The sequence below is a fragment of the Sapajus apella genome, unplaced genomic scaffold (assembly GCF_009761245.1).
Source record: "Sapajus apella isolate SASKATOON/1434 unplaced genomic scaffold, GSC_monkey_1.0 scaffold26, whole genome shotgun sequence".
Lineage (NCBI taxonomy): Eukaryota > Metazoa > Chordata > Mammalia > Primates > Cebidae > Sapajus > Sapajus apella.
The window spans coordinates 12,096,617-12,124,021 of record NW_022436966.1 but is presented as its reverse complement, the minus strand read 5'-3'; the positions used below and the strand labels follow the sequence as shown (position 1 = coordinate 12,124,021).

Sequence of the window (27,405 nt, the reverse complement as noted above, 5' to 3'; positions counted from 1 at the left end):
TATATATATATAAAAAACATGTAAAGCTACTAGGAAAAATTAAGAGACGTGAGAACTTTCAAAGACAGATACCATTTCAAAATTTATGATCAAAATGATTCAAAATATATTTAAGGAAACATTCAAATGGATTAAAAAAAAGTAAAAGGCACCATGGACATGATGGGTGAAGGACTGAAAAATAACTGAAACTATTCTGTTAACTGAAAATCAATTAACAACTGTACATTTTCTTCAAAGCAATATCCCTAGCACTTAGAACAGTGCCTAGCACACATATAGTACCTACAGGCCAGACCCTTTCTAATAATATCTGAAGACCAAAAAACAGGTACTGGGGACTGCTCCAATGACTTCAAACCAGTAACTTGATAAAAGGATAAAAAGTAAGTGTGGGTAGTCCTGCCAGTAGGAGGTGAAATAGGCAGAGTATTCAGGTAGACTCCTAATGGCACATATAAGGCTACCCTGCAGAAGATATTCAATAAACAGCTCTTAAATGAATGGAGAAGGTAAGAGTTGAAATGTTGCCAATAAATCTCTTAAAGTTGTCTGTAAAACTCTGTGTGTTCATTTTTCTGAGGAAAGAATTCAAATTCTCAAGATTTAAAACATCCATATGTTTAAGAATTGATTTATACTGTCTGTTGAGAGTTAACTTCATTTAAAAATTTTGTCTGCCTCTTTTCCAGCTTTTGTAGAAAGTTTTTAGAAAACTAAGCACTGAAAACATATCAGAAAACTACCATAAATTTTTACCTTAAAGAAAAAATTTTAAAATATTCAAAGAAGTATTTAAAACTCACCATTTATTGTTTTTATAAGCATGGGGATTGACTATATCTCTGATAAAGCTGTAATAGTGTCCACCATCTGCTGTTCCTGTGTGAACAGTCACTCCTATCAAGTCATATTCATAGCTCTCTGTGTCTTTTGAATGATCATTGTCTTCTTTAAAACCTGAAATGATTTACATAAAATGGAAATATTTTCAATACTTCACAACAGTTACTTAGAAACACTTGTTATAATAAACTTTATTAACTACAATTAATAATATTTTGTTAGTCATTTTAATACAATAAAAGTAATTTTCACAATGTCACAATTTACTCACAATCACTTTTTATAATAAGCTTTATTTACAGAAATAGGGGCACAAATACTTTATGATAAATAGGTACAAAACAACTATTTACTAGTCATTCACCATCCTTAGCCTACTACCCTAAAGGACATATTATACGAACCACTAGAAAAACAACCATGTGTTAGTGCATAATTGTAGATAACTTCAATATAAACTATAAAACAACTGCAATATAAAGTATAAATATATAATATTTTTGTTTAATATGACTAGTCTTTTGAAATAGGTAATACAAAATGCTCCATTCTATTTAATCTTTATTAGGAGCAGGCAAACTAAGACCTAAAAAAAAATTAGAATACTTCTTTTAGTCTCATATTAAGTGGTTTAAACATGGTTTGAGCAGTTGGCCAAAAAAGGGAAAATGAGGCACTTACTGGCAGCTTCCAAATATACATCAGTTAATAAAAAACAATATGTAGTAGGAGACTTGTGTAGACAGGAACAAAATAAAGAAAAAGGCACACTTCCTATTCCCAAAGATTTAAAATCTAAAGGTAATAAAAGATACTGAGGAAAAAAAATTATAGAATGCTCTAATAAGTTTGAAGAAGATATATGATTTATGATCTGTATTCCCACTACCACATAGAAAGGAAAAAGAATATGGAATAAGGAAATGATAAGATTTAGTTGACTTGAGGGTACATTCTGAACTGGAACATGAAGAGATAATTAGGTCAGTAAGAGAAGATATGGCTCAAGGCATCAAAGCAGTGGCTGAGGAGTAGGCATTGCTTCCGTAGGCAGTGCCAGGATCTGAATGCATCACTTGTGGCCTAACAAATTCCTTTATCTCGTCATAAATTCTGCTACCTTCACAAGTGGAAACATCACAAGAAATATAATGAAGCACAGCTGTGAGGAGGTTTTACTATACTTTTCCAGAAAAAAAAAATTTATTTTTCAAATAGATGTCTTGCTTTACCACCCAGGCTGAAATGCACTGGCATGATCATAGCTTACTGCGGCCTTGGACTCCTGGGCTCAAGTGATCCTCCCACCTAAGAGTCCCAGTAGATGCAACTACAGGCATGTGTCACTACCTGCCTAATCTTTCAAATGGTTTGATAATAGGTCTAAAAAGTAGGATGTATATACAATGCCCACTTCTTAACTTCGCCTGTCATCTCTACTGGGCCATGTCCTACAACTTGTTTTTATTTTTATTTTTTTGAGACAGTCTTGCTTTGTTGCCCAGGCTGGAGTGCAGTGGTGCAAATCAGCTCACTGCACCCTCCTCCTCCCAGGTTCAAGTGGTTCTCTTGTCTTGGCCTCCTGAGTAGCTGGGATTACAGCATGAGTTACCACACCCAGATAATTTTTTTTCTATTTTTAGTAGAATTGGGGTTTCACCATGTTGGCCACGCTAGTCTTGAACTCCTGACCTTAGGTGATCTGCCCATTTCAGCCTTCCAAAGTGCTAGGATTACAGGTGTGAGCCATTGCACCCGGCCTTCTACAAGGTATAAATATACTCAAAGCCTAACCTTACTAATTCCCTCTCTTAACTCTTTATTTCTTTACAGCTACAGTTACCATCCTCTCTCCTCTCTTCAAGGAAAGAGTACGTCTCCTGAAAAAATGGTGTGCATTCATTGTTTACACCTCTCATATCCCACTGAATGAGGGTAAAACATTTATTGGATACTCATTAAGTGCTAGGCACTGAGTTAGATTATAACACAGTCCTCTTTCCTGAAACTTAGCATACAGCATAACTGGCTTCTCCAAACCTTTAAAATTTTAATCAGATCTCTTTATACAAATACATTGCCAGAACCTTAGTTTAAGCAAAACAGAACTTCCTCCTAAAGAAGGATAAAAAAGCAAAAGGCTGGGCACATTGGCTCATGCCTGTAATCCCAGCTTTTGGGGAGGCCAAGGCGGGTGGATCACCTGAGGTCAGGAGTTCATAATGAGCCTGGCCAATGCGGCAAAACCCTGTCTCTTAAACATACAAAAATTAGGTGGCCGTGGTGGTGTGTAAGGTCTCAGCTTCTTGGGAGGCTTAGGCATGAGAATTACTTAAACCCAGGAGATGGAATGAACCAAGATCATGCCACTGTACTCCAGCATGGGACACAGAATCTTGTCTAAGGGTGGGGAGAGCGGGAAAAAGAACATAAAAAGACTTACCCCCACAAGATTTAAGCTCCACAAGAGCAACAAAACCGTGCTTATCTTGTTCACCACTGTGTCACTAGCAAATAGAAGTGTGCCTAGGAACACAGTCCTAGTAGGTACTAAATATTTACTGGTTAACTGACTGAATGCATGATAGTGTCTTAACCTTCTCCCTTCTAAGATTCAATTTAGTTTTGTTAACTGCGTAGTTGATGACACCTTTATGACTACCCTGTTACGGAGACTGACAATAATCACAGACAAGAGAAAGAAATGGAAAAATCACCTTCTTTCCTCTCACTCTTTCCCATAAGAAAATCTTCGGTATAGGGTGTCATGTCCAAACGTAATGGGAAGGAAAAGTGTGTATTCACTTTTTCTTTCATCATCGTGACCATATTAAACGTATACCTCATAGTATTGAAACTCAAAATGCGAGGCAGTTTCTTAAAACATGCCCTGAGAGACAAGAAAAAAAATAATAAAGATTATTTTTCACAAATACTTTAGATTTCTGTTATGCAATATCTATTTCAATTTTCAACTCCGAGTTAAGAAGTATGGTAGTCCCCTTATCTTCAGGGGATACCTTCTGAGACTCCCAGTGTCTGCCTGAAATTGAGGACAGCACTGAACTCCACATACACCATGGCTTCTCTTAAACAGACATACCTATGATAAAGTTCAATTTCTGAGTTATGCACAGCAAGAGATTAACAACAAGTATTAATAAAATAGAACAATTATAAGAATATACTGTTCACCATTTCATAGATTTTAGCAACCTCATCGTATGATTTTTCTTTTCATATTGAGAACTTTAAGGCATTTTACAGTGTCTCTTTGGTATAGCCCAACTGTTATGATAAATACTCTTGCACTTTGGTAAAAATAAAGGTTTCCTGAATACAAGCAGTGCAATATTGCAAAGGTAACCAAAGGAGCTACTAAGTGACTAATGGACAAGTAGTAGATACACCATGGACATGCTGGACAAAGAGGTGGGAACTGTGCCAGATTTCATTTATGCTACTCAGTCCAGTGTGCAATTTAAAACTTAAGAATTATTTCTGAAATTTTCAGAAAATGCTTATCCGCAGGTAACTGAAACTGCAGAAAACAAAACCACAGATAAGGGAGAGTAGAGTATTCTAAATCACATTCTTTTTAATATATAGTCAGTCCCTGAGCATAGGCAGCAGCACTCCTTCTCCCCCTTTTCTCACCTCCCACCACTAATGGACAGACCAATGCCTGGCAGCCACCCTCTAGCACCATGTCACAGAACAGAGCCCCTAACATGCAGGAGGAGAGCTTGCAGGGTTCCTGGGTAGAATTACACTTTAACAGTAATAGGAATGGGAGCAGTGTTCCAGCCTCAGTTTCTATTTCTACCAGTGACATCGAAAAAGTACTGCTGGATGCCCAGCATGAGTATGGACAGAGTACCTCCAAGAGTTCTCACTGTGACAGGATACTGACAGCTTCTGAAACAGACACCCAAAGTGTTGGAGAGAAAACAGCTCTCATGCTTCTGAAACAGATAGCCACAGCACTGGAGAGAAAAACAGCACTTTGGAAGGCTAAGGGGACAGACTGCTTGAGGCAAGGAGTTCAAGACCATCCTGGCCAACATCACACCACCACGTTTCTACTTATAAAAATCAGCCAGGTATGGTACACGCATGCCTGTAATCTCAACTATTTGGGAGGCTGAAGCTGCAGTGAGTTGAGATCACACCACTGCACTCCAGCCTGGATGACACAGCGAGACTCTGTCTCAAGGGGGAAAAAAAAAGAAAGAAAAGAAAAAAGAAAAACAGGCTGAGCACGGTGGCTCAGGCCTGTAATCCTAGCACTTTGGGAGGCTAAAGCGGGTGGATCGCCTGAGATCAGGAGTTCGAGACCAGCCTGACCAACAGTGGAATCCCGTCTCTACTAAAAATACAAAAAATTAGCTGGGTGTGGTGGCCGGTGCCTGTAATCCCAGCTACTTGGAAGGCTAAGGCAGGAGAACTGCTTGAACCCAGGAGGCAGAGGCTGTGGTGACCCAAGATTGCGCCATTGCACTCCAGCCTGGACAACAAGAGGGAGACTCCGTTTAAAAGAAAAAAAAAGAAAAAAGAAAAACAGCTCTCAGTCTGAGGAAGGTTATACTGAAAGAAGGAAACAAGTTGAAAGCGTTTTAAAAATAAAAACTCAGATTGGACATAGGATTGGTTAACCAGAAAATATTCCCCCCAAGGAGTTCTTCCCCTAAGGGCTTGCTGTGTGTTAACACATACAATTTTTACAACCTATAAGGAAGGTACTCTCTCCTATTTACAGATTAAACCACCAAAATGCACGACCACTCTCAGCATGAGAAACACAAGCATCATGAAGAAAGGGGGCATATTCTTTGCAAAATTTCTGAAAGTTTTTCTGCCATCTCTGCTGCTCTCTCATTTACTGACTGGAGATGTATATCGGAAGGTGCCTGACAACCTCCACCAGCACCTTTTGATGAGGAACTGGAATCTGGCTGTTCATTAGTGGGATTGTATTCGAACTTCCATGTAGCTAACTAAAGAGCTGTTATGATCCTTGTATTGCTGCATCACTTGTGTTTATTTGTTCTGTAACTGCTGCATTCCTAATTTAGGAAAATCAAAGAACAGACCCTAAAATCAAACTGATCTATAATTATACTATGGGATCAATTAATAGGCAAGTCAGACTGATGAATATCTACTGTAAAAATTTGGTAGTAAATTTTCACTGGAGAGTAGATACGAGTATAAATAATTTTAATATACTAATCATGATGTATGTAGTATTTTAAAGATTATCTGTAATCTTAATTAGGTTAAAAAACTTTATATTTCAAAAGAATGAGTAATACTGATATTAAAATCACTACTTTAAGGGGTTTGTCCAAAATAAATATTGTGGCCTTATATCACACTATTATAGAAAATATTATTTAAATGAATGCAGGTTGTCTACTAAAGATTACACATAACTATGCTAATTTTTCTTAGTAAATAGAAGCCAAGATATAACCACAAACTAAGCTGTACTGTTTATATACTAAACTATTCCTGCTTTTGTAGAATAAGGACTTCAGTCTCTGATCATTAGGTAATCACTTTGGATGTCAGTCAGCTAGCTGTTCGGTATCTTTTTACTGCTCATCACTCTGCATTTGTGAATTTATTCCTATTCTTTGTCCTCAACTTTAGTGTGCTCCTAAATAAATATCAAGTTTATTCTAAGCAAATCTATGTCTACTTTAAAAAATTGCAAATGAAAAAATCTTTGCCAAATCCTTCAGATTACTGTATTTACATATGGTTTAAAATCAAATGTCATAAAAACTTCTTGATGAAACCAGGACTCTTCCCCATTTGGATGTTTTTTTCTTTCTACAAGATCCTGTTAGAAAGGCTGCTTGTTTGATATAGTATATATATATATGCAACTGTGCATTTGTTTCATCTTTCTGTACTTAAATCGGTTGTTAAATCTAACATTTTAATTTGTTAAAAAAAAAATCAAACACACACACACAAGTTTTTCCATTCTGAAAAGCCTTTTATAAAGTCGAGATATGAAAAATAAAATGTTACGGTAGATTGTGGTAAATATGATGACGATGCAAAAGGGTGCTATGGAAGCATAAACAGGAGTCTCATCCATACTCCAGAGCCAAGGAGGTCTTTGGTTCGGAGTTTTCTTTTCTTCCCTAAATAACAGGAATCAAAATACTTCTTTTTGTGAACCAGAATTGTGAAGCCTGGTTGTAATCCCTTACTAGATGAATGACGTAGGGTGAAAACATGCATTTTGTCAATGGATCAAAGAGATGAACAGATCCGGAAAGATGAAGACAGGACAGCGCAGCAAAGCATTCTCAACTAAGATGATTTGGGACTCAGTAGCATATCAGTAAAATTGGTATTATGGTGGTTGATAAATTACTCAGGTAGAATGTACAGATTGAGAAAACTAAAGGTTTGAAGACAGAGCAGAATATGATGATCCTGTTGAGGATAAGAAGCACTCTGTTCACTTCCTCAACTGGCCCACTTCTGCTGAATACTTACTATGTTAGTACAGATATATTAAAGTATGTTAAGAGCACAAATGACTGAATACCTGGGAGAGTTGTGAGAGGTATTTCAGGAAAACAGCAGAATCTTATCAGACAAAAGAAGGGGGTTATAAGAATGACAAATTTATTCAATACATTCATTCCAATTAGAAAGATTCTCCAAAGAATTTGACTCAGACCCTTGACTATCTTTTAGTTACTCATTTATTATATTCTTCTACAGCAGTTAACTTTTTTTTTTCTTTTGCACGACAGAGTCTTGCTCTGTCACCCAGGCTGGAGTGCAGTGGTGTGATCTTGGCTCACTGCAACTTCCGCCTCCTGGGTTAAAGCAATTCACCTACCTCAGCCTCCCAAGTAGCTGGGATTACAGGTGCGTGCCACCTCACCTAGCTAACTTTTATTATTTTTTAGTAGAGACGGAGTTTCACCATGTTAGTCAGCTTGGTCTCGAACTCCTGACCTGGTGATCCGCCCACCTCAGCCTCCCAAAGTGCTGGGATTACAGGCATGAGCTACCGCGCTCAGCCTGCCAGTAGTTAACTTTTGACTGACTCCATTTTATGTATGTCCCTAATTCTTACCCTAACCCAACTCTTCACGTAAGAGTGGCTTCTTCGTGTAACTGCCTGCACAGCTATGCTTTCATCTGACTGTGTCCACCTAACGATTTGTCCGACTACTACACTTTTTGAGATTAGAAAAATGAATACCATCCCTTTCAAATAAATAATGACATAGAAAAACCTCCTCTTAAGCAATTTTAGTGTCTTATTTGTATGATAGCTTTTTATTTTCTGCCTTCAAACATGCTCAGGTCTCCTTCATCTAGAAAAATCCTTTGTTTGAGCCCCAAGACCCTTTCTGTCTACTATCTTCCTTGCTGTTTTATTGCCAAACTGTTGTTATTGAGACAGTCTTACTCTACTGCCCAGGCTGGAATACACTGGCACAATCTTGACTCACTGCAAGCTCTGCCTCCCAGGTTCAAGTGATTCTCCTGCCTCAGCCTCCCAAGTAACTGGGACTACAGGCTTGAGCTACCATGCTTGGCTAATTTTTGTATCTGTAGTAGAAGCAGGGTTTCACCATGTTGGCCAGGCTAGTCTCAAACTCCTGACCTCAGGCAATCCACCCACCTCAGCTTCCCAAAGTGCTGGGATTATAGGCATGAGTCACCGTGCACGACCTGTTGCCAAACTTTTAAAATGAATGATTTATGCTTGATTCCATGTGTCCTGACAATGCTGTTTCTATTCCTATAACCTGACAAAACCCATCACTAAACTACCTTCTAGAAAAATCCAATGCTTTTATTCAGCTGTCATTTTCTTTCATCTCTGTGAATTAAGTTAATTGATTATCTTCTTGAGATTCTCTTCCCACTGTTTGGGTTACCATTTTATCCTAATTTTCTTTCTTTCCTTGCCTCTCTTCTGTCACTTGTCCTCTGTACTTCCAGGTTGGCTTAGCTCTTAGTCTTTTTCAACAACTACATTATTTCTCAGGCAGATATTCTGATAGTTTCAATCAATTACACAGATAATCCTAAAATGTAGAGGGCAGTAATTTGATGCCATCATGTTACCAACCTTATTTTCTACTACTGTTGCCTGTGAATATGCTACTTAAAAATGCAGGCTGGCCTACTCCTAGATTTTTTGCATATTCAAGGAGGGCATTTCTATTTTGCTCCATTTGTTTCTAGTAACTAATTGCATAAGATGCTTTCGAATCCAATTTCTATTTGTCTTTCAACGTAAAATTAAAATGTTTACTCAACTACTCTGTCCTAAACCTGCAATTTTATGGCTGTTAAGAGCCTTCTGGCCAGGTGCAGTGGCTTCGTGCCTGTAATCCCAGCACTTCTGGAGGCTAAGGTGGGTGGATTGTTTGAGCCCAGGAGTTCAAGACCAGCCTGGGCAACATGTGACTCCTGAAAGAAAAATAAAGAAAATAGATTGTATAATGTTTGGCATGCATTAGTACAAATATAGCAATTTTTTTTTGAGACAGGTTTTCATTTTATTCCTGAGGCTGGAGTGCAATGGCACAATCATGGCTCACTGCAGGCTACCTCCCAGGCTCAAATGATCCTCCTGACTCAGCGTCCTGAGCAGCTAAGACTACAAGTACATGCCACCACATCTGGCTAAGTTTTATAATTTTTTGTAGCAACCGTGTTTCCCTATGTTGCCCTCAAACTCCTGGGCTCAAGACCTGCCTTAAACTCCCAAAGTGCTGGGATTACAGATGGGAGCCACTACATGTGTCTATAAGGCAACTTTTATTTGAAGTCAACTAAATTGTTATTTTCCAACAAATTCTACTAAAACCGAAAGCTGAGGAAGAATATTTTTGATCAATGTACCAAAATATACACATCCAAAAATACTACTATCATACTGAAAGGGAAAGAAGAACCAGCTTGATATTATAGTATAAACACTTATTTAACACTCTTAACTCAACAGTTACTCCCAAATCTACCTCTATTCCAGATCTCTCTTGCCAAGCTCCAATCATAATAGCCAACTGCCTGCAGGATCTTTCTACCTGGATGCCCCAATGAGAACTCAAATTCAACTGGATTATCTCCCTGAAATTTGCCTATTTGTATCTTAGGAATCAGCATTGGGAAAGTTTCTTTATTCTGTGACTCCATGTCTTCACATGTAAAATGGGGATAATAAAAGTATCTACTGCAAAGGAATGTTGTGAGAATTAATTGGATTCCAGTTATCAGAATAGTGCTTAATAAAAAATACTTTGGAAAAGCTAGCTAGTACAAAAGTTCCTAGTTAGCTACTACAGAAAATCCCCAAAGTAATTCTTAAGTGGTGTGGTATTCTGAGTATCATGATAAAATCTTGGACCATCTTACTTAGGGTGTGAATCATCCCTTTGTCCAGCATATGTGTGCTACAGACATTACCCACCTGTTGGTCACTTAGCAGCTCTCTTATTACATAGGCTGTCATGGTATTGCAATGTTTGTGTTCAAGTAACCCTTCTTTGACTTAATAACGGCCCTAAAGGGCAAGAATACTTTGCATTTTAAACTTTATTATAGGTACGTTATGTACAGCAAAGGGCAGTATATATAGGGTTCAGTACAATCTGAGGTTTAAGACATCTACTGTGGAGTCTTGCAACATTTCCCTTGAGGATAAGGGGGTCCACTGTATTACCTAAGAAAATGCCACTAAAGCTAGACATTTGAGACTCAATACAGATAATGATGAAAATGATTAATGTCATTGTCAACCATGTTTCCGCTCCCAAAAATCTACAGTTTCAAGTTGAGTGACTGCATTTTCAAACAGCTCAAGTATATGTCAAAATAAATTGTAATTCACTAAATAACTACATGAAAAGTTGCTCCATGAGACTGAGCTCCATGCAGCTGATTTTACCTTAATCATATAATTTTCATAAAAGTTTAATCTTAAGTCCTTAGTTTGTCTTTCACTTCTATGATGAAATGATAAAAGTAAGAAAATGATAAAAATCACATTTGAAAAAGCATACCTTTTTTCAGCTCGTACTTTCTTCCCACACTGAGAACAAGTATACATGTTATCACCTTCCAAAGTGTCTTTAATAGTAACTTCATCAAGAGATTCCTGTGTATAAAACCGTATTTAAAAGTTTCACATTATTGTTTACAACATGGAAACATACAAAAGGTGGCAATTTGGCAGAATGCTCAGCAAAAAAAACCATTTTTTTAAGTGAATCCTTAAATTTTAGCAGAAAACTATTTTCCTCATGTTAAGATATTCTATGAATCTTAGTAACTTTTTCAAAGGGTTAATTAAAAATTTAAATTTTGACGGGGCAAAAAAAAAAGCTTTATGATTGATCCTTCTTATTTAAATGGTACAATAAAAAGAAAATACATAAAAACATGAAAAAAGTTTAAAAATCTTAAGATGACAAACATAAACCTGCTACACAAATAGTTAAAAGCATAAAGTAAAAAAATTATGTGCATTATTACTCACATAAATGTTCTTCATATCAGCCACTTGGCACCTCACAGTATAAAACTCTTCAGCAGTTTGACTAACATGTTCACAATCCTAATCAATTGATATTAAAAATTAGTAAAATTATAATATAAACAAAAATATATTAAGCTCTCCAAAAAGCAAAGTATTATACCAGGATACTTACCAAGGATACAACATTGTTTGTAATTACACCTCCAAATAAACTTTTGACGGTATTTTTCTTTAATATAAAACAAACAAAAAACATGAAACTAATTAAAACAAGATGAATTTGTTCAAATTTCAAATAAACTTTTCAGTATTCTGATACTAACCAGTTCTGGAGACATTTCTTCAATTTTGGTAATCAGATCAGTAAAAAACTCCGTCATATCTTTCTGTTCCCCAGTATTCAGAGGCTGCTTATCCATAGTGTATGTTTTACAAAAAGGTCTAGGATTGTATGCTTTGCATTCACTCTCCTGCAAAGAAAAAGAGAGGGGAAGATTCTAAGTGTTAGATAAAAAGAGAATAACAGGTCCTTCAATGAACACGTAACAGAAATAAAGAACAGGTAGTAAATCTACAAAGTTAGTTTTAAAATGCTCTCTTCTAAATCTGTTTAATTTTCATGGCATTTTTAGTTTAATGGTCTTGGTGCTAGAAGATTCTTAAATTACCTAGGTCAAGGAATTTCTAGGAAGAAATCTGAGACTCAAATGACTCACAGCTGGGCACGGTGGCTCACACTTGTAATCCCAGCACTTTGGGAGGCTAAGGCAGGTACATCATGAAGTCAGGAGATGGAGACCATCCTGGCCAAAATGGTGAAACTCCTTCTCTATTAAAAATACAAAAATTAGCTGTGCGTGGTGGCACGTGCCTGTAATCTCAGCTACTCAGGAGGCTGAGGCAGGAGAATCGCTAGAACCAGGGAGTCAGAGGTTGCAGTGAGCTGAGATTGTGCCACTACACTCCAGCCTGGCAACAGGGCGAGACTCTGTCTCAAAAACAAAAACAAGCCAGGCACGGTGGCTCACGCCTGTAATCCCAGCACTTTGGGAGGCTGAGGTGGGTGGATCACCTGAGGTCAGGAGTTCGAGACCAGCCTGACCAATATGGTGAAACACTACCTTTAAAACAAAACAAAACAAAACAAAAAAACACACAAAAACAAAAAAAACACAACTCGTATCTATATTGCAAAGCACAAAATACAAAACCTTTACAGGCTGAATAAACTTTCCCAGAAACTGAACTTTGTTTCAACAGCTTTTAAAATAGTAATTTAAACCAGTATTTTTCTATTTGTCAATTCAAATGGCATGTTCCAGCTCTGTTAAAAGGAGATGAAAAACCAGGTGTGGTGGCTCATTCCTGTAATCCCAGCACTTTGGGAGGGTGGGGAAAGTGGACTGCTTGAGCCCAGGAGTTCAACACCAGCTTGGGCAACATAGTGAGATCCTGTGTGTACAAAAAATAAAAGCCAGGCATGGTGGTACACGCCAGTGGTTCCAGGCAGTGGGGCGTGGTCAAGGTTGCCACGAGATGAGATGGCACCACTGAACTCTGGCCTGGGTGACAGAGTGAGACCCTGTCTCAAGAAATAAAAACAGTGAAAAATACAGAAAGAAGTATGACACAATCCCTGTCCTCAAGATTTAACAGGTGAGAAAAGTAACATATCCATGAGGTAGAAACAACAGAGAGGCATGGTGACTTGGAATGCTCTGGTTAACCTGTGGAACAGACAGTCTCTTACAGAGGTAAAAACCAAGCTGACTCTTGAAAAATGAATATCAGAAGAAAATGGAGAAGAGTGACACAGGCATAAACAGTGGCACAAATAAACCCAAAGCAATGAAGCAGCAGGGCAATGGACTCCAAATGGAGAGGGGTAAGATAGGAGGTTGAAGGGTAGTGGCAAAAAACACAGAAGGTGTATGCCATGGTGATGAACTCGAGTACCATTCTGTTCATAATTAAGATTCACTCAAGAGTTTTAAGCAGAGGAATAACACTGTAAGGTTTACTATCTTCTTTTCTTTTTTTTTTTTCCCAAGACAAAGTTTCACTCTGTCGCCCAAGCTAGAGTGCAGTGGTGCAATCTCGGCTCTCTGCAACCTCTGCCTCCTGGGTTCAAGTGATTCTCCTGCCTCAGCCTCCCGAGTAGCTGGGACTACAGGCATGTGCCACCATACCCGGCTCATATTTGTATTTTTAGTAGAGACAGGGTTTCACCATGTTGGCGAGGCTGGTCTTGAACTCCTGAACTCGTGATCTGCCTGCGTCGGCCTCCCAAAGTGTTGGGGTTACAAGTGTGAGTCACTGCACCCGGCTGATTTACTATCTCTTTTTAAAAGATTGATCACTTTTATAGTCTTAGGGATTATAATTAAGAGATATAAAGAAAAATCAGCTAGCATAAAAGGGGGTGACTTTGTAACAGGAAAAGGATCAGACACAACAGATTCTTCAAAGGACAAATTAACAGAATGTAGACAACTGAGATGTCGTAATGACTTCTAAGTTATTACGACAAATAACAGAGACAACTGACATAGGGCGAGGCGCGGTGGCACATGCCTGTATTCCCAACATGTTCGGAGGCCGAGGCGGGCAGATCACTTGAGGTCAGGAGTTCGGGACCAGCCTGGCCAACATGGTGAAACCCTGTCTCTACTAAAAACAGAAAATTTAGCCGGGCGTGGTGGTGTGTAACTGTAGTCCCAGCTACTCAGGAGGCTGAGGCAGAAGAATCAGTTGAACCTGGAAGGTGGAGGTTGCAGTGAGCTGAGATCATGCCACTGCACTCCAGCCTGGGTGACAGAGCAAGACTGTCTCAAAAAAAGAAAATGACCACGGTACATAGTCATGACAAAGCCTGTTCAAACTAACTCCATTTAACGTTTTAGCTTTTTTTATAGGGTATACCTAATTTGTTTCCCTCTATGTTTTTTCTTTTTTTTTTTTTTGAGACAGAGTCTCACTCTGTCACCCAGACTTGAGTGCAATAGTAAGATCTCAGCTTGCTGCAACATCTGCCTCCTGGGCTCAAGCGGTTCTCCCTTCTCAGCCACCCAAGTAGCTAAGACTACAGGCATGTACCACCGTGTCTGGCTAATTTTTAAAATATTTTCAGTAGAGATAGGATTTCACCATGTTGCCCAGGCTGGTCTCGAACTCTTGAACTCAAGCCATCAACCCACTTTGGCCTCCCAAAATGCTAGAATTACAGGCGTGAGCCATAGTGCCTGGCCTCGTCTCCGTGATTCTTAAACATACCATTAAATATGTAAACATTTTCTGAAGCTCCAGAAGAGTCGTCTTGTGCTTCATATCCTCTGAATACTGGAAATCAGAGAAAACACCATTAAAAACACATTGATGGAAGTATATTAGGCATTCTAGCACAGAAAGTCTTGCAATATACACTGTATCTGTTTTCATTCTTTTGGCTATATAAAGGAGAAACACTGACACATTCAATTCTTTCTTTAGCAATTATAGCATTAAAAATTGTAATACTTTTTTGTTATATAAATACAGCCATCACTATTATATAAGGAAACTGAAGAGAGATTTTTAAACATCACTTTCTAGGTTAACCCTTATTTAGTACAATGCTGATGATTTCTAAGAATGCAAGAATGAAAAACACTTCAAGTGCAATCAAAGTTGTCTACCACAAGCAAGCCTACACATTAAAAAATATTTTAAATATTAACAAATGACATCTCATCATCATTCATTCGTATCTTTACTTTTTCTGGAACAGTATATTCTTCACACTGAAGAGAAATACCAGCCAGGATCTTTGAAAACTGTCTAAATATTCAACTATTAATAACTCAAATTCAGGAATCTGACTAGGCTCACTCACAAGAAACTTAGTATTGAACACCAAGCCTTATAGTAGATTCATATTCATGCAAGGCATTTATTAGACAAATTCCACCTAATTCAAGCATTAAATCTAGAAAGTAGATATTATCCTCATTACAAATTACCTCTCATTACTTTGAAAGTCTTGTGGAATAATAAGTGTTCACATCCCAAGAGTACACATTAGTTATTTTTGCAAGCTTTATGGAAGTAAGACTGCAAGTAATATGGCTCTGCTGTTTAGTAGCTTATAATCAAATGAAGGTCAAGGTATGTACTAAAACAGAAATGTGTTCAGCATATAATTACTATAAAATTATATTAAATGCAACAGGAATTGAATAAAGGGAATTAAAAAAATTGGCAAAATAACTACAGTGCACTCCTGTTACATGAGAGGCCTAGTATTTCATACCATGAAAAAAGTCACAAAAAATGACATTCTCCAATGTATCAAAGTATTGATTCAGAACACAAAAAAAGTCAGGAATAAAGACCTGGATTTATATTTTTATTATTAAAGAATAAAGTATTGGTTGGCTAAAGAAAAAAGCTGCCTAAATTTGTTAAAGTCAAGCAACAAGGGAGTTTCAATGTGCAATTTAAAAATACATACATAGCCTGCATCTATATGTATTTACTACTTAAAAAATGTGTTCACACCCATTAGGGTGACTATTATTAAAACAGAAAATGGCAAGTATTAGCAAGGATGTTGAGAAATTAAAACCCTTGTGCATGTAAAATGGTGTTAAGCCCTGTGGAAAACGTATGGCTATTCTTCAAAAAAAATTAAACACAGAATTCCCGTAAGATACAACAATTCCACTTCTGGGTATTTACCCAAAAGAAAAGCAGGAACTCAAACATGTTTGTATACCCATGTCCATAACGGCATTATTGAGAACAGCCAAAAGGCCAAAGCAAGCCAAGTATCTGCTGACAAGTGAAATAATAAACAAAAGGTGGTATATAAATACAATAAAATATTGTAGCCTTAAAAAGGAACGAACTTCTGATACATACAATGGTATGGATTACCCTTGAAGATATCCTAAGTGAAACAAGCCACTCATAACCAGTCACAAAAGGACTGATATTACATGACTCCACTTATATGAAGTACCTGAAATAGTCAAATTCATAGAGATGGAAACCAGAATAGTGGTTGCAAGGGGTGATGGGGAATGGAGAGTTAAGTGTTTGAGTTTCTGTTGGGAACACGAAAAAGTTCAAGATGGAATGGTGGTGATGGCTGCAAAATAATGTGAATGTATTATTCCATGAACTGTACATATGTATAAATGGCTAAAATGATGAATTTTATGTTGTATATATTTTACCACAATTAGAATATGTGTAGCTTTCTTTAAACTTTGTGAGCATCAGAAAAGTGAACAATTTAAATACCTGAACCGTTCATCTTAAGAATCAAGTGCCCACTTGAGTACTTTCCAGAATCACATCAAATTCTGTTAAGATTTTTCTATGTACACAGGTCTACATTTTTTAATTTTTTACTCTTATTTTGGGTTCAGGGGTACATACGCAGGTTTGCTATATGGGTAAACTGTGTGTCACGGAGGTTTGCTATACAGATTATTCTATCACCCACGTGATAACTGTACCAACAGGTAGTTTTTCGATCCTGACCCTCTACCTACACTCTACCCTCAGGTAGGACCCAATGTCTATTGTACCCTTGTGTCCATATATACTCAATACTTAGCTCCCACTTATAAGTAAGAATGTATGGTATTTGGTTCCCTGTTTCTGTGTGTATTCACTTAGGATTATGGCCTCCAGCTCCATGCATGTTGTTGGAAAGGACAGGGCCTTGTTTTTTTATGACTGCGTAGTATTCCATGCTGTAGATGTACCACATTTGATCTAGTCCACTGTTGATGGGCATGCAGGCTGATTCCATGTCTTTGCTATCATGAACAGTGCCATGGTGAACATGCACATGGTAGTGTCTTTATGGTATGATGATTTACATTCCTTTGGGTATATACACAATGAGATTGCTGAGCCCAATAGTAATTCTGTTTTAAGTTCTTTCAAAAATTGCCAAGCTGCTTTCCACAATGACTGAACTAATTTACATTTCCACTAGCAGTGTATATGCATTCCCCTTCCACTGCAACATTGCCAGCATCTGTTATTTTTTGACTTTGTATTAACAGCTATTCTGACTGGTTTGAGACTGTTATCTCACTGTGGTTTAGTTTTTTATTTCTCTGATCAAAAATTCTGAGCATTACTTCATATGCTTATTGGCCACATGTATGTATTCTTTTGAAAAGAGTCTGTTCATGTCCTCTGCCCACTTTTTTTTTCTTATACAGAGTCTCACTTTGTCACCCAGACTGTAGTGCAGTAGCACAATCTCGGCTCACTGCAACCTCCGCCTCCTGGGTTCAAATGATTCTCCTGCTCCAGCATCCCGAGTAGCTGGGACTACAGGTGTGCACTACCATGCCTAATTTTTGTATTTTTGGTAGGGATGGGGTTTCACCATGTTGGTCAGGCTGCTTTGCCTACTTTTTAATGGGGTTGTTTTTGCTTGTAAATTTAGGTTTTAACTAAAAATACCATTTATGAGACCTACTTATATTCAGCACATCTGAGTGTTCCGTTTCTACTAATTCCTAGAAGTGTTAATAGCTTTAAAGGTGGTTATCAATATTAACAAGAAAACCAAGAAGCATGGCCAAGTTGCCAACAAGAAAGAAAACCACTGAAAACATGCTCCTTTGATAACTGCTTTTATAAGATTATGCAGATGGGTTTAACAAATTTATTCAGAAATATTTCCATAAACTAAATGAGCTAATTATTCAACTACTTTTAGTCATAATGTACAGAGATGGTAAATTTTAAAATATCAATAACTAAAGCCAAAAAACCCAGAACCACTTGAGTAAACTATAAACTGAAGACTTTTAAAGACTAACTTAAACATAATAAAAAATTCAGAGAAAGTATATAAAGCACTGCAATACTTTAAAAAGGAGGGGGGAAAAAAACAGGACAAAAAATAATGTGATAAGGCCAGGCTTGGTGGCTTTACACCAATAATCCCAGTACTTTTGGAAGGCCAAGGTGGAAGCCTCTCTTGAGCTCAGGATTTGAGACCATCCTGGGCAACACAGTGAGACCCTGTCTCCACAAAAAGTAAAAGTAAAAAAATAAGCCAGGTATGGTGACGTATGCCTGTAGTCCCAGCTACTTAGGAGGCTGAGGTGGCAGGATCACTTGATCCCAGCTGGTCAATGCTACGGTGAGATGAGTTCATGCCACTGCACTCCAGCCAGGGTGACAGACAGTGAGGCCTGTCTCAAAAAAATAGAAATAAAAAAATCCGAGAGCAAGTATAAAGGAAATTCATTTAAAAACTAGAAAAGCAGTGCAAAAGGCAAACTAAACAATAGCCCATGGTGGGTCAGGCATGGTGGCTTACACCTGTAATCCCAGCACTCTGGGAGGGTGAGATGGGAGAATCGTTTGAGGCCAGGAGTTGGAGACCAGCCTAGTCAACAGAAACCCACCACCCCCCATTATTTTACAAAACAAACAAAAATAGCCCATGACAAAAAAGAATGAAAACTAAAAAGTGAATAAAAATAACATGAAACAGAGCTTACACAAACAAATTAGGTCCACAATCAGACTCACTTTGGGATAAATACAAAATAAGCTCTGATTCTGCTGACACTTCTCTGTGGATTCAGAATTTGCTTATTTTTTATGTAATCGAAATATGTGTTTTGTTTGTTTTTTACTCTCATATGTTCTCCCAGTGAATGTATTTATTTTTACTGACAATATAATATTCATTGTATACACTGAGTATGTATATTCCATAGCTGTGTTTTCCTTTGAAAACTAAATTGTACTACAGCATTATGAGTAATCTACTAAAATGTAAAAATAAGTAAAATACACATTAGCTAGTTACTGGAATCAAATTTACTCTTATTTATTCACAAATTATTTTTTCAAACATTTACTACATTGGAATAAAAATTTATCAACAAAATACTAAAATCTGATTTATAATTTTGAGGAAAATTCTACCTTGGCAGTGAAGACAGCCTGTCTTGCCTCAGGTATCATATAAAGTTGCTGAATAGTAGAAGCCAAGTAACAAGTAGCTCCAAGATTAGTAAGGCCAACAAATCTACATTCAGCACGAACATCTTCATGAGGCCAGTAGTCCCATTTATAAGGTGCATGGGCTGCTGAACAAAGAGGGAAGAAAAGATTCCCCCAAACAAACTATTAAACATAATGTATTTTGCTTACATTAACAGCCTCTACCACCATTAGTTACCTCATTAATATATGTAGATTATACATGATAATTTTTTAAATAAGGAAAGAATACAGACGAAAACTAATTTATTCTCTAAAAATTCAATACTTTTAAAATTTGATTTTACTTGGCACCAAATTATTTTTACAAAAAAGGCTAAAGTAATAAAAGTGCATATAAAAAGGTCCTTCACATCAGTGTTTACTTTTTAACTTTAATAACATCCTACCAATAATCATTTATAATGTTAAGATGTGTGAAGAACAGATTCTTTTGTAAACAGTGCCTTCAAAATCTAGTTTCTGAATTCAAAATGCATAAAGATTGAAGGAAAAGATGAGTGCTTACACTGCATGTGTTGTGCCATAACCCAGTTGTGTATTAGCCTGTAGTTCTCAACAGACCCCTTTACCATCTCTACTAACAAATCGTAAGCAGCAGCTCTTGAAGAATGTGATTTGCACTTTGGCTGTTGTCGATCCTTTAGACTTGGCAACAAAAACAAAAGATTGAAGATATCTCTTAAAAATTCCTGGGGGAGTAAAAGGAAACGTTATGTTATCTAAACGGAGATATTAATTACATTCCAAATATAGTTAACATATAAACAGAATGACAAGCTGCAATTTACTAAGCTACTCAAAAACTTACAGCAGCATGATATACCATCATCTGAAAGTCTTCCCAATGTTCATTTCTCTTAGAGAAAACGAAGGCGGCAGCGATCATCTTTTACTCTCTCCCTTTTGATACCTAATAAGCTCATTCTTAGACTCTTCATGTACAATGTTGTTATTTTCTATTCCATTAAGTGATGTAAACTTTTTGTTAAGGCCTCGTTACTCCCTTGACAAGTCTCACTGGCTCCTCTGCATTAATTTTCCCCTTACTTCACTCTACTAATAAATAATAGCAACAATACAGGGATAAAAGCAGCAGTTTACTCATACTGTTGAAAGGCAGTGCTGTTGTACTTTTTCAAAACTCTAGTCTGTTTGAGAAAGTGGGTGCTGGGTTATCTTTTCCACTTGTTCTTTTAGAATTGGTACTTTGCTATTGTTACCAAGTTATCACCCTCACACATCCCAAATAGTACTATGGTACATTGTTCTGGAATATAAAACCGCCTGGGGTACCGTGCAGAAAACAGAAAACATAGGTAGACTACACTCTTGCTACCCATAGAAAAGCTGGCCTTTGCCTATACTCTGCAAACATCAATGGTAAGTAAACAGCTCCCTACACTGATATAAAACTCCCTAAGCGAAAAAAGTGGCTCACTGTGTGTAACTGGGGTTTATGCTAAAGATCTGTTTGCCTTTCAGGAGTCTGGAATTTGGGCAACTATAGTCAGTTACACAGGCACTCTGTGCCTACATGACCCACTGTGTGATAAAACCCAGGATTCCTAGGCTCAAGAGAACTTTCTTGGTAGACAATACTTCACGTGTTGTCATACTCACTGAGCACATCTTATAGAACCCCAATGAAAGAAAACTCTTGAAAAGTTACACCTGGCTTCCTCCAGACTTTGCCTTAACACCTTTTTCTTTCGATGATTTTGCTTTGTATCATTTTGCTGTAATAAATCTTAGCCATGAGTATGACTATATGCTGAGTCCTGTGAGTCAGTGAATCAACAAACCTGGGAGTGGTCAGGGGAACACTTGAAAGAGGTACCAAAAAGGGAAATTTCTGAAATATTTTTCCACAGTGACCTCACTTCTTTCATCTCACTATTGTTAAAGAATGTGTAATTCGTAGTTCTTGGCAAAGAAAAGTTCAGCTGGGAAATATGGAAAGTAATTAAGGGCTTTTTATGTGTACGTGAGGCAGAGTCTCACTCTGTCACTCAGGCTAGAGTGCAGTGGTGCGATCTGAGCTCATTGTAGCCTCCGCCTCCTTGGTTCAAGAGATTATTGTGCCTCCGCCTCCCAAGTGGCTGGGATTACAGGAACACACCACCACGCCCAGCTAATTTTTGTGTTTTTAGCAGATATGGGGTTTCGCCACGTTGGCCAGGCTGGTCTCAAACTCCTGAGCTCTAGCGATCTGCTGCCTTGGCCTCCCAAAGTGCTGGGATTACAGATGCAAGCCATTGTGCCTGGCCCAGTTTGCAATATTTTGTTACAGCAGCCTGAACTAAGACAATAATGCCTTTAGATATTAAAATAATTTCCTGTGGCCACAACAGATGGCCACCTAGTTTCTCCTATACTTCCTAAAACATAGGCCAAACTGAACCAACCAATTTTCTGCATGAAACCAGTGCTTCCCTATGACTTAATTTTTGCTCATATTCTTTCCTATGACCTGTTTCCCTGACTTTTCTACCTAAGAAAACCTACCCACTAAAAAAGGTTATCTGGCCAGGTGTGGTGGCTCACCCCTGTAATCGCAGGACTTTGGGAAGATGAAGTGGGCAGATCACCTAAGGTCAGGAATTCTATACCAGCATGGCCAACATGGTGAAACCCTGCCTCTACTAAAAATAAAAAAATTAGCTGGGTGTGGTGACACACACCTGTAATCCCAGCTACTGAGCAGGCTGAGGCAGGGGAATCACTTGAACCTGGGAGGTGGAAGTTGCAGTGAGCCGAGATCACGCCACTGCACTCCAACCTGGGAGAAGCTGTATCTTCTTCAAAGCCTTTCCTACTCATGTCAATGCAATCTGATCTTTCAAATCTCTGATGATCTCTCTTTAATAACTATTACTTCCATGAGTTCCAAATATCATGAACAGCCATAATTTGTAAAGATACAAGCAAATTTCGCATAATACAAACGTACTATTTGACTGTCAGTTCTAAGAACCAGATCTGAGTTGCAATCATCCATTTGCTCAACATAGTTTTTAGATACTATGCAAGGCATCAGAGATAAGAATGATACTCTTACTTTAAAAGAGGAAGAAGAAAAGATGAATGAAAAAGGAGGAAGAAAAAGGAAGGGAGGGGGAGAAAGCAAAAGGAAGAAAGAAGATCAGCACCACTAGAAAGGTAGAAGAAAGAGAAGAAAGGAGGGGGAAGGAGGAAGAAGCAGTAGTAGTGATAGTGGTAGTATACTGATGACAAATTGTTATGCAGCTGTAAAGCGTAAAATATTTATCATAAGGCTCTTTATAATCATTAATATAGAAGAGATTTAAAATATCTTAGAGTTAAGGCATATTTTCTTTAACAACAAAATCAACTGCCTTCAATACCTCTACTCAGATATCTAATTGACATTTCAAATTTAACATGTCCAAAACAGAACTCATGATTTTACCACCCATTACCCTCTCCAATTTCTGAGTTTTCCTTTTCTTAATAATTGGCATTATCATTCCCTTAGCTTCTCAGGCTTAAAATTTAGGAGTCATTCTTTGTTAACCTCTCTCAAACCCAACGAATCAATCCAAATCTGAGACCTGTGAGCTCTACTTTCAATAAATATTCCAAGTCCCACCACTTTTCACCATTGTCCCTCTCTGGAACCACTGAAAAACTTCCTAACTGGATTCCTTGACTCATACATTTGCCCTCTGAGTTTGCCCATAGACTAATTTTCCAACTAGAGTATGAGTAAGCCCTTTAAAATCTTAATTCAGGTCGTATCTCTGCTGTACAAAAGATTCTAGAGTTTTCCCTTAACACCAAAACCAAAGGAAAATTACAATTTGACTACAAGATCATAAAGGCCTTTTCAAAAAAGAATCCTAAAAACAACTAATATTACTCTGAATGTTTTAGAAAAAATTCGGTGAAGAAATGGAAAGAGTAAAACTTATAAAAGATGAAGTAATGGAATTACTTGCGGATGACTGTGACATGAGTCTGCCTGAGGAAAATAAAATAAAATAAAAAAAGAATTACTTGCAGATAATAAACCAAAAACAAATAAGAACCAAAGGCAACACTTAACAGCTGAAGATAACTGAAGTCTACCAACAAGTCAATTTTAGATGGCCTGAACAAATTTATACACAAATTCTTACTATACAGAAATGACAAGTTAAAAAACAGTAAGCAGAGATTCCACATCAATGTATCAACAAAAAGGACAGAACTACTAGGAATAAACTTACTAAGAAATACTTAAAACCTAAATTTAGTAGGAAAAAAACTAAAAAATAAAAAACATAAAAAGATTGTCTTTGCATAAATACAACAAATTCTACTTTGTATAGGCAAATTCGGTATCATAAACTTAATTCTGCATCAATCTGAAAATATAATACAATCTCAACCAAAAAAGTAACACAGTGTTATTTTTTTAAAGAGCTAGATGAACTGATTCTAAAGTTTATGTGGAAAAATAAACAGCTAGGAAAATCCTGAGAATCATAATAATGAAAATCAACTACCTCGGTCAGGCATGGTGGCTCATGCTTGCAATCCCCACACTTTGGGAGGCTGAGGCAGGCGGATCACCTGAGGTCAGAAGTTCGAGAACAGCCTGGCCAACATGGTGAAACCCCATTTCTTTCTTTTTTTCTTTTTGGAGACGGAGTTTTGCTCTTGTTGCCCAGGCTGGAGTGCAATGGCACAATCTTGGCTCACTGCAACCTCCACCTCCCAGGTTCAAGCAATTTTCCTGCCTCAGCTTCCAGAGTGGCTGAGATTACAGGCATGCACCACCGTACTCAGCTAATTTTGTATTTTTAGTAGAGGCGGGGTTTTTCCATGTTGGTTAGGCTAGTCTTCAATTCCCAACCCCAGGTGATCCGCCCACCCTGGCCACCCAAAGTGCTAGGATTATAGGCGTGAGCCATCATACCAGGCCTGAAACTCCATTTCTATCAAAAATACAAAAATTAGCTAAGCATGGCGGTGAGTACCTGTAGTCCCAGCTACTCAGGAGGCTGAGACAGGAGAACTGCTTGAACCTGAGAGGTAGAGGCTTCAGTGAGCCATCACGCCACTGCACTCCAGCCTGGGTGACAGTGAGACTCTGTCTCAAAAACAAACAAAAATGAAGGGACTACTTCTACAAGTTAATAACTTTAAATCTACATAATTAAGATATATTGGCAAATGAACAAACAGATCAACTACATGAATCAGGAAGTCCAGAAATAAATCAAAATACATATGGCAGTTTACTTGATAAAGGAGGCATTTCTAATCAATAGGTAAAAAATAAATTAGCTATTAGGATAACTGGGAATGTATTTGGGAAAAAAAAGTTACCTATTTCATTCCTTTAACCTAAATAATTTCCTGATAGAAAAACTTAAATGTACAATACTAAGTTATGAAGCATGAAAAAAGCAGTTTTCAAAGTATAACACAAAACCTAGTAGCTGTAAAAGATCAATAAACTTGACTAAAAAAAAAAAAATAAAAAAAAAAATAAACTTGACTACATGAAAAAAAAATTCTGCTTAGAAAACAAGCAGGCCGGGTGAGGTGGCTCACACCTGTAATTCTTGCACTTTGGGAAGCTGAGGTGGGCGGATCACCTGAGGTTAGGACCAGCCTGGGCAAAATGGTGAAACCCTGTCTCCACTAAAAACCAAAAGTTAGCCAGGCATGGTGGTGCACACCTGTAATCCCAGCTAGGAGGGAGGCTAAGTAAGGCAGGAAAATTGCTTGAACCTGTGAGATGGCGGTTGAGGTAAGCCGAGAGGGGGCTAGTCCAGGCTGGATGACAGAGCACAACTCTGTCTCAAACAAACAAACACAAACAAGCATAACAAAAATGATGAAGCGAAGACAAACAAAAAAATCTCATGATTCATTTTACAATGAGATAGTTTCTTTTATATAAAATATTCTACACATTAGTTAATGACCATAACATACATAATAGGGATAAAGGGAAAAGATCTGAGCAGTCAGAGAAAAGATAAACAAATGGCTATCAAACACTTGAAGGAAAGCTCAGCCTTACTAACAAAAGTAATAGAAAATAAAACCAAGAGAATCTCTTTGCACCTATCAGACTGGTAGAAATTATCTAAATGTATAGTATGTTGGTAGAAATGTTGGAAAACAGAAGCTTAATCTTGGATTGCAGGTACAACCATAAATTGGCTCAGCCTCCGTAAAAAGTTAACTTTGTTTTTGTTTATAACATAACCAAAATCATAAACGTATATAACCCATGAACTAGCAGTTCTAACTTTTAGAATGTTTTCCAACATTTCCTAAATTTATGTGTTAAATGTATAAAGATTTCTGCAATATCACTAGAAATAGTTTAAGACGTTAATCATTAGGAAGCTGGTGAAATGTATTACATATATGCAGATAAAATAATATTCTGGGGCAGACATGATGTCTCATGCCTGTAACACCGGCTATGTTAGGAGGCTGAGGCAGTATATCTTGAGCCCAGGAGTTTGACACCAGCCTGGGCAACATGGCAAAATCCCATCTTTACAAAAGATTTTTTAAAATTAGCCAGGTATAGTTGCACCTGCCAGTAGTCCCAGCTGCTAGGGAGGCTGAGGTGGGAGAGCTGCTTGAGGCTGGGAGGTGGAGGTTGGAGTAAGCCAAGATCACGTCACTGTAGTCCAGCTTATGTAACAGAGCCAGACCCTGTCACAAAGATGATAATAATATTCTGAAGTTACTTTTACAAAATGAATAGCCAAGTGTGGTGGTGTGCAGTGGCTCACGCCTGTAATCCCAACAGTTTGGGAGGCCAAGATGGGAAGATCACTTGATGGCGGGAGTTTGAGAACAGCCTGGGCAACACAACAAAACCCTATCTCTACAAGATAGATAGATAGATAGATTAGATCGATCAGATAGATAGATAGATAGATAGATGACAGATAGATAGATAGATAGATAAAGCAAGCAAGCTGGGCATGGTCACACATGCCTATAATCCTAGCTACCTGGGAGGGTGGGGCAGGAGAATCACTTAAGCCAGTAGTTCAAGGCTGCAGTAAGCAATGATTGTGCCACTGCACTCCAGCTTGAATAAGGAGACCCTGTCCCTTTTTTTTTTTTTTTAAAGAATGAACTGTTTTTATATGCTGAATTTGAAAATCTAAGATAGGCGGCAAAAAGCAAAGTATAGAACAGTGTGTTTAATGTGTTATCATTGTGTAGAAAGTATTGCATAATGGTTAAAAGCTTGGCCAAGTGAAGAGTAAGCGACTCAGTCATGCACAACTTGTGTCTATGCTTCAGTTTCATCATCTGTCAAAACTGGATCCAATAATATCCACCTTCTAAAGGCTCAAAAATTTGTCCTAGGATAACAACTTGTATAAATCAATGAACAGAAGTAAAAAATAAGAAGAAAAATAAGACTTTTAGAAAAAACATATATAGCAACTATGACAAAGAGAGCTGACATATTCAAAATAAGTAACTTTTACAAATAAATAGAAAACCATACACAGACTCAACAAATAAATATCAAACTAATACAATTAATAAATGGAAAGAAACTCATTCACCAATTAACTAAGAAATAAAACTAAAGCAACATCAAGATTGACAAAGATCTAAGTGACGTTAAGAACCTGCTGATGCTTGAGAAAGGCATTCTCCTATGGTGTGGCTACAAGTGTAAACTGATGACGCACCCTTTTGTATACTGATACGAGCTACTGATTAAAATCAACCTATTTTAAGAGTTCATGAATAACTAATGGGACAAGTGTGCAAAGATGCTGCCTGTACAGTTTTTCTATAACATGAATGTCAACAAAGATTTAAATTATTGCCTCTTAGTCAATTTTTTAAAATACATTTTTTAAATGTACTCATGTTTTAGTGAAATCCAATTACAGAATACTATTTACACAGTGCAAAATATGTATTCATATTTATATTTCTATAAATATGAATTTTATACATGTGTATTTACTGTATTCATGAAAAGT

At 37.5% G+C, this 27,405-nt stretch overlaps 1 protein-coding gene across 1 annotated transcript in view; it reads right to left on the bottom strand.

Annotated features, from left to right (window-relative positions):
* USP34 (ubiquitin specific peptidase 34) overlaps nt 1-27,405 on the bottom strand; it is a 220,528-nt gene that overhangs the window by 63,607 nt on the left and 129,516 nt on the right. The window contains 9 exon segments of the mRNA XM_032292024.1: nt 807-960; nt 3,564-3,736; nt 10,905-10,999; nt 11,381-11,458; nt 11,553-11,609; nt 11,704-11,850; nt 14,654-14,719; nt 19,334-19,494; nt 19,920-20,103. Of these exon segments, the coding sequence (XP_032147915.1) occupies nt 807-960; nt 3,564-3,736; nt 10,905-10,999; nt 11,381-11,458; nt 11,553-11,609; nt 11,704-11,850; nt 14,654-14,719; nt 19,334-19,494; nt 19,920-20,103 (1,115 nt within the window).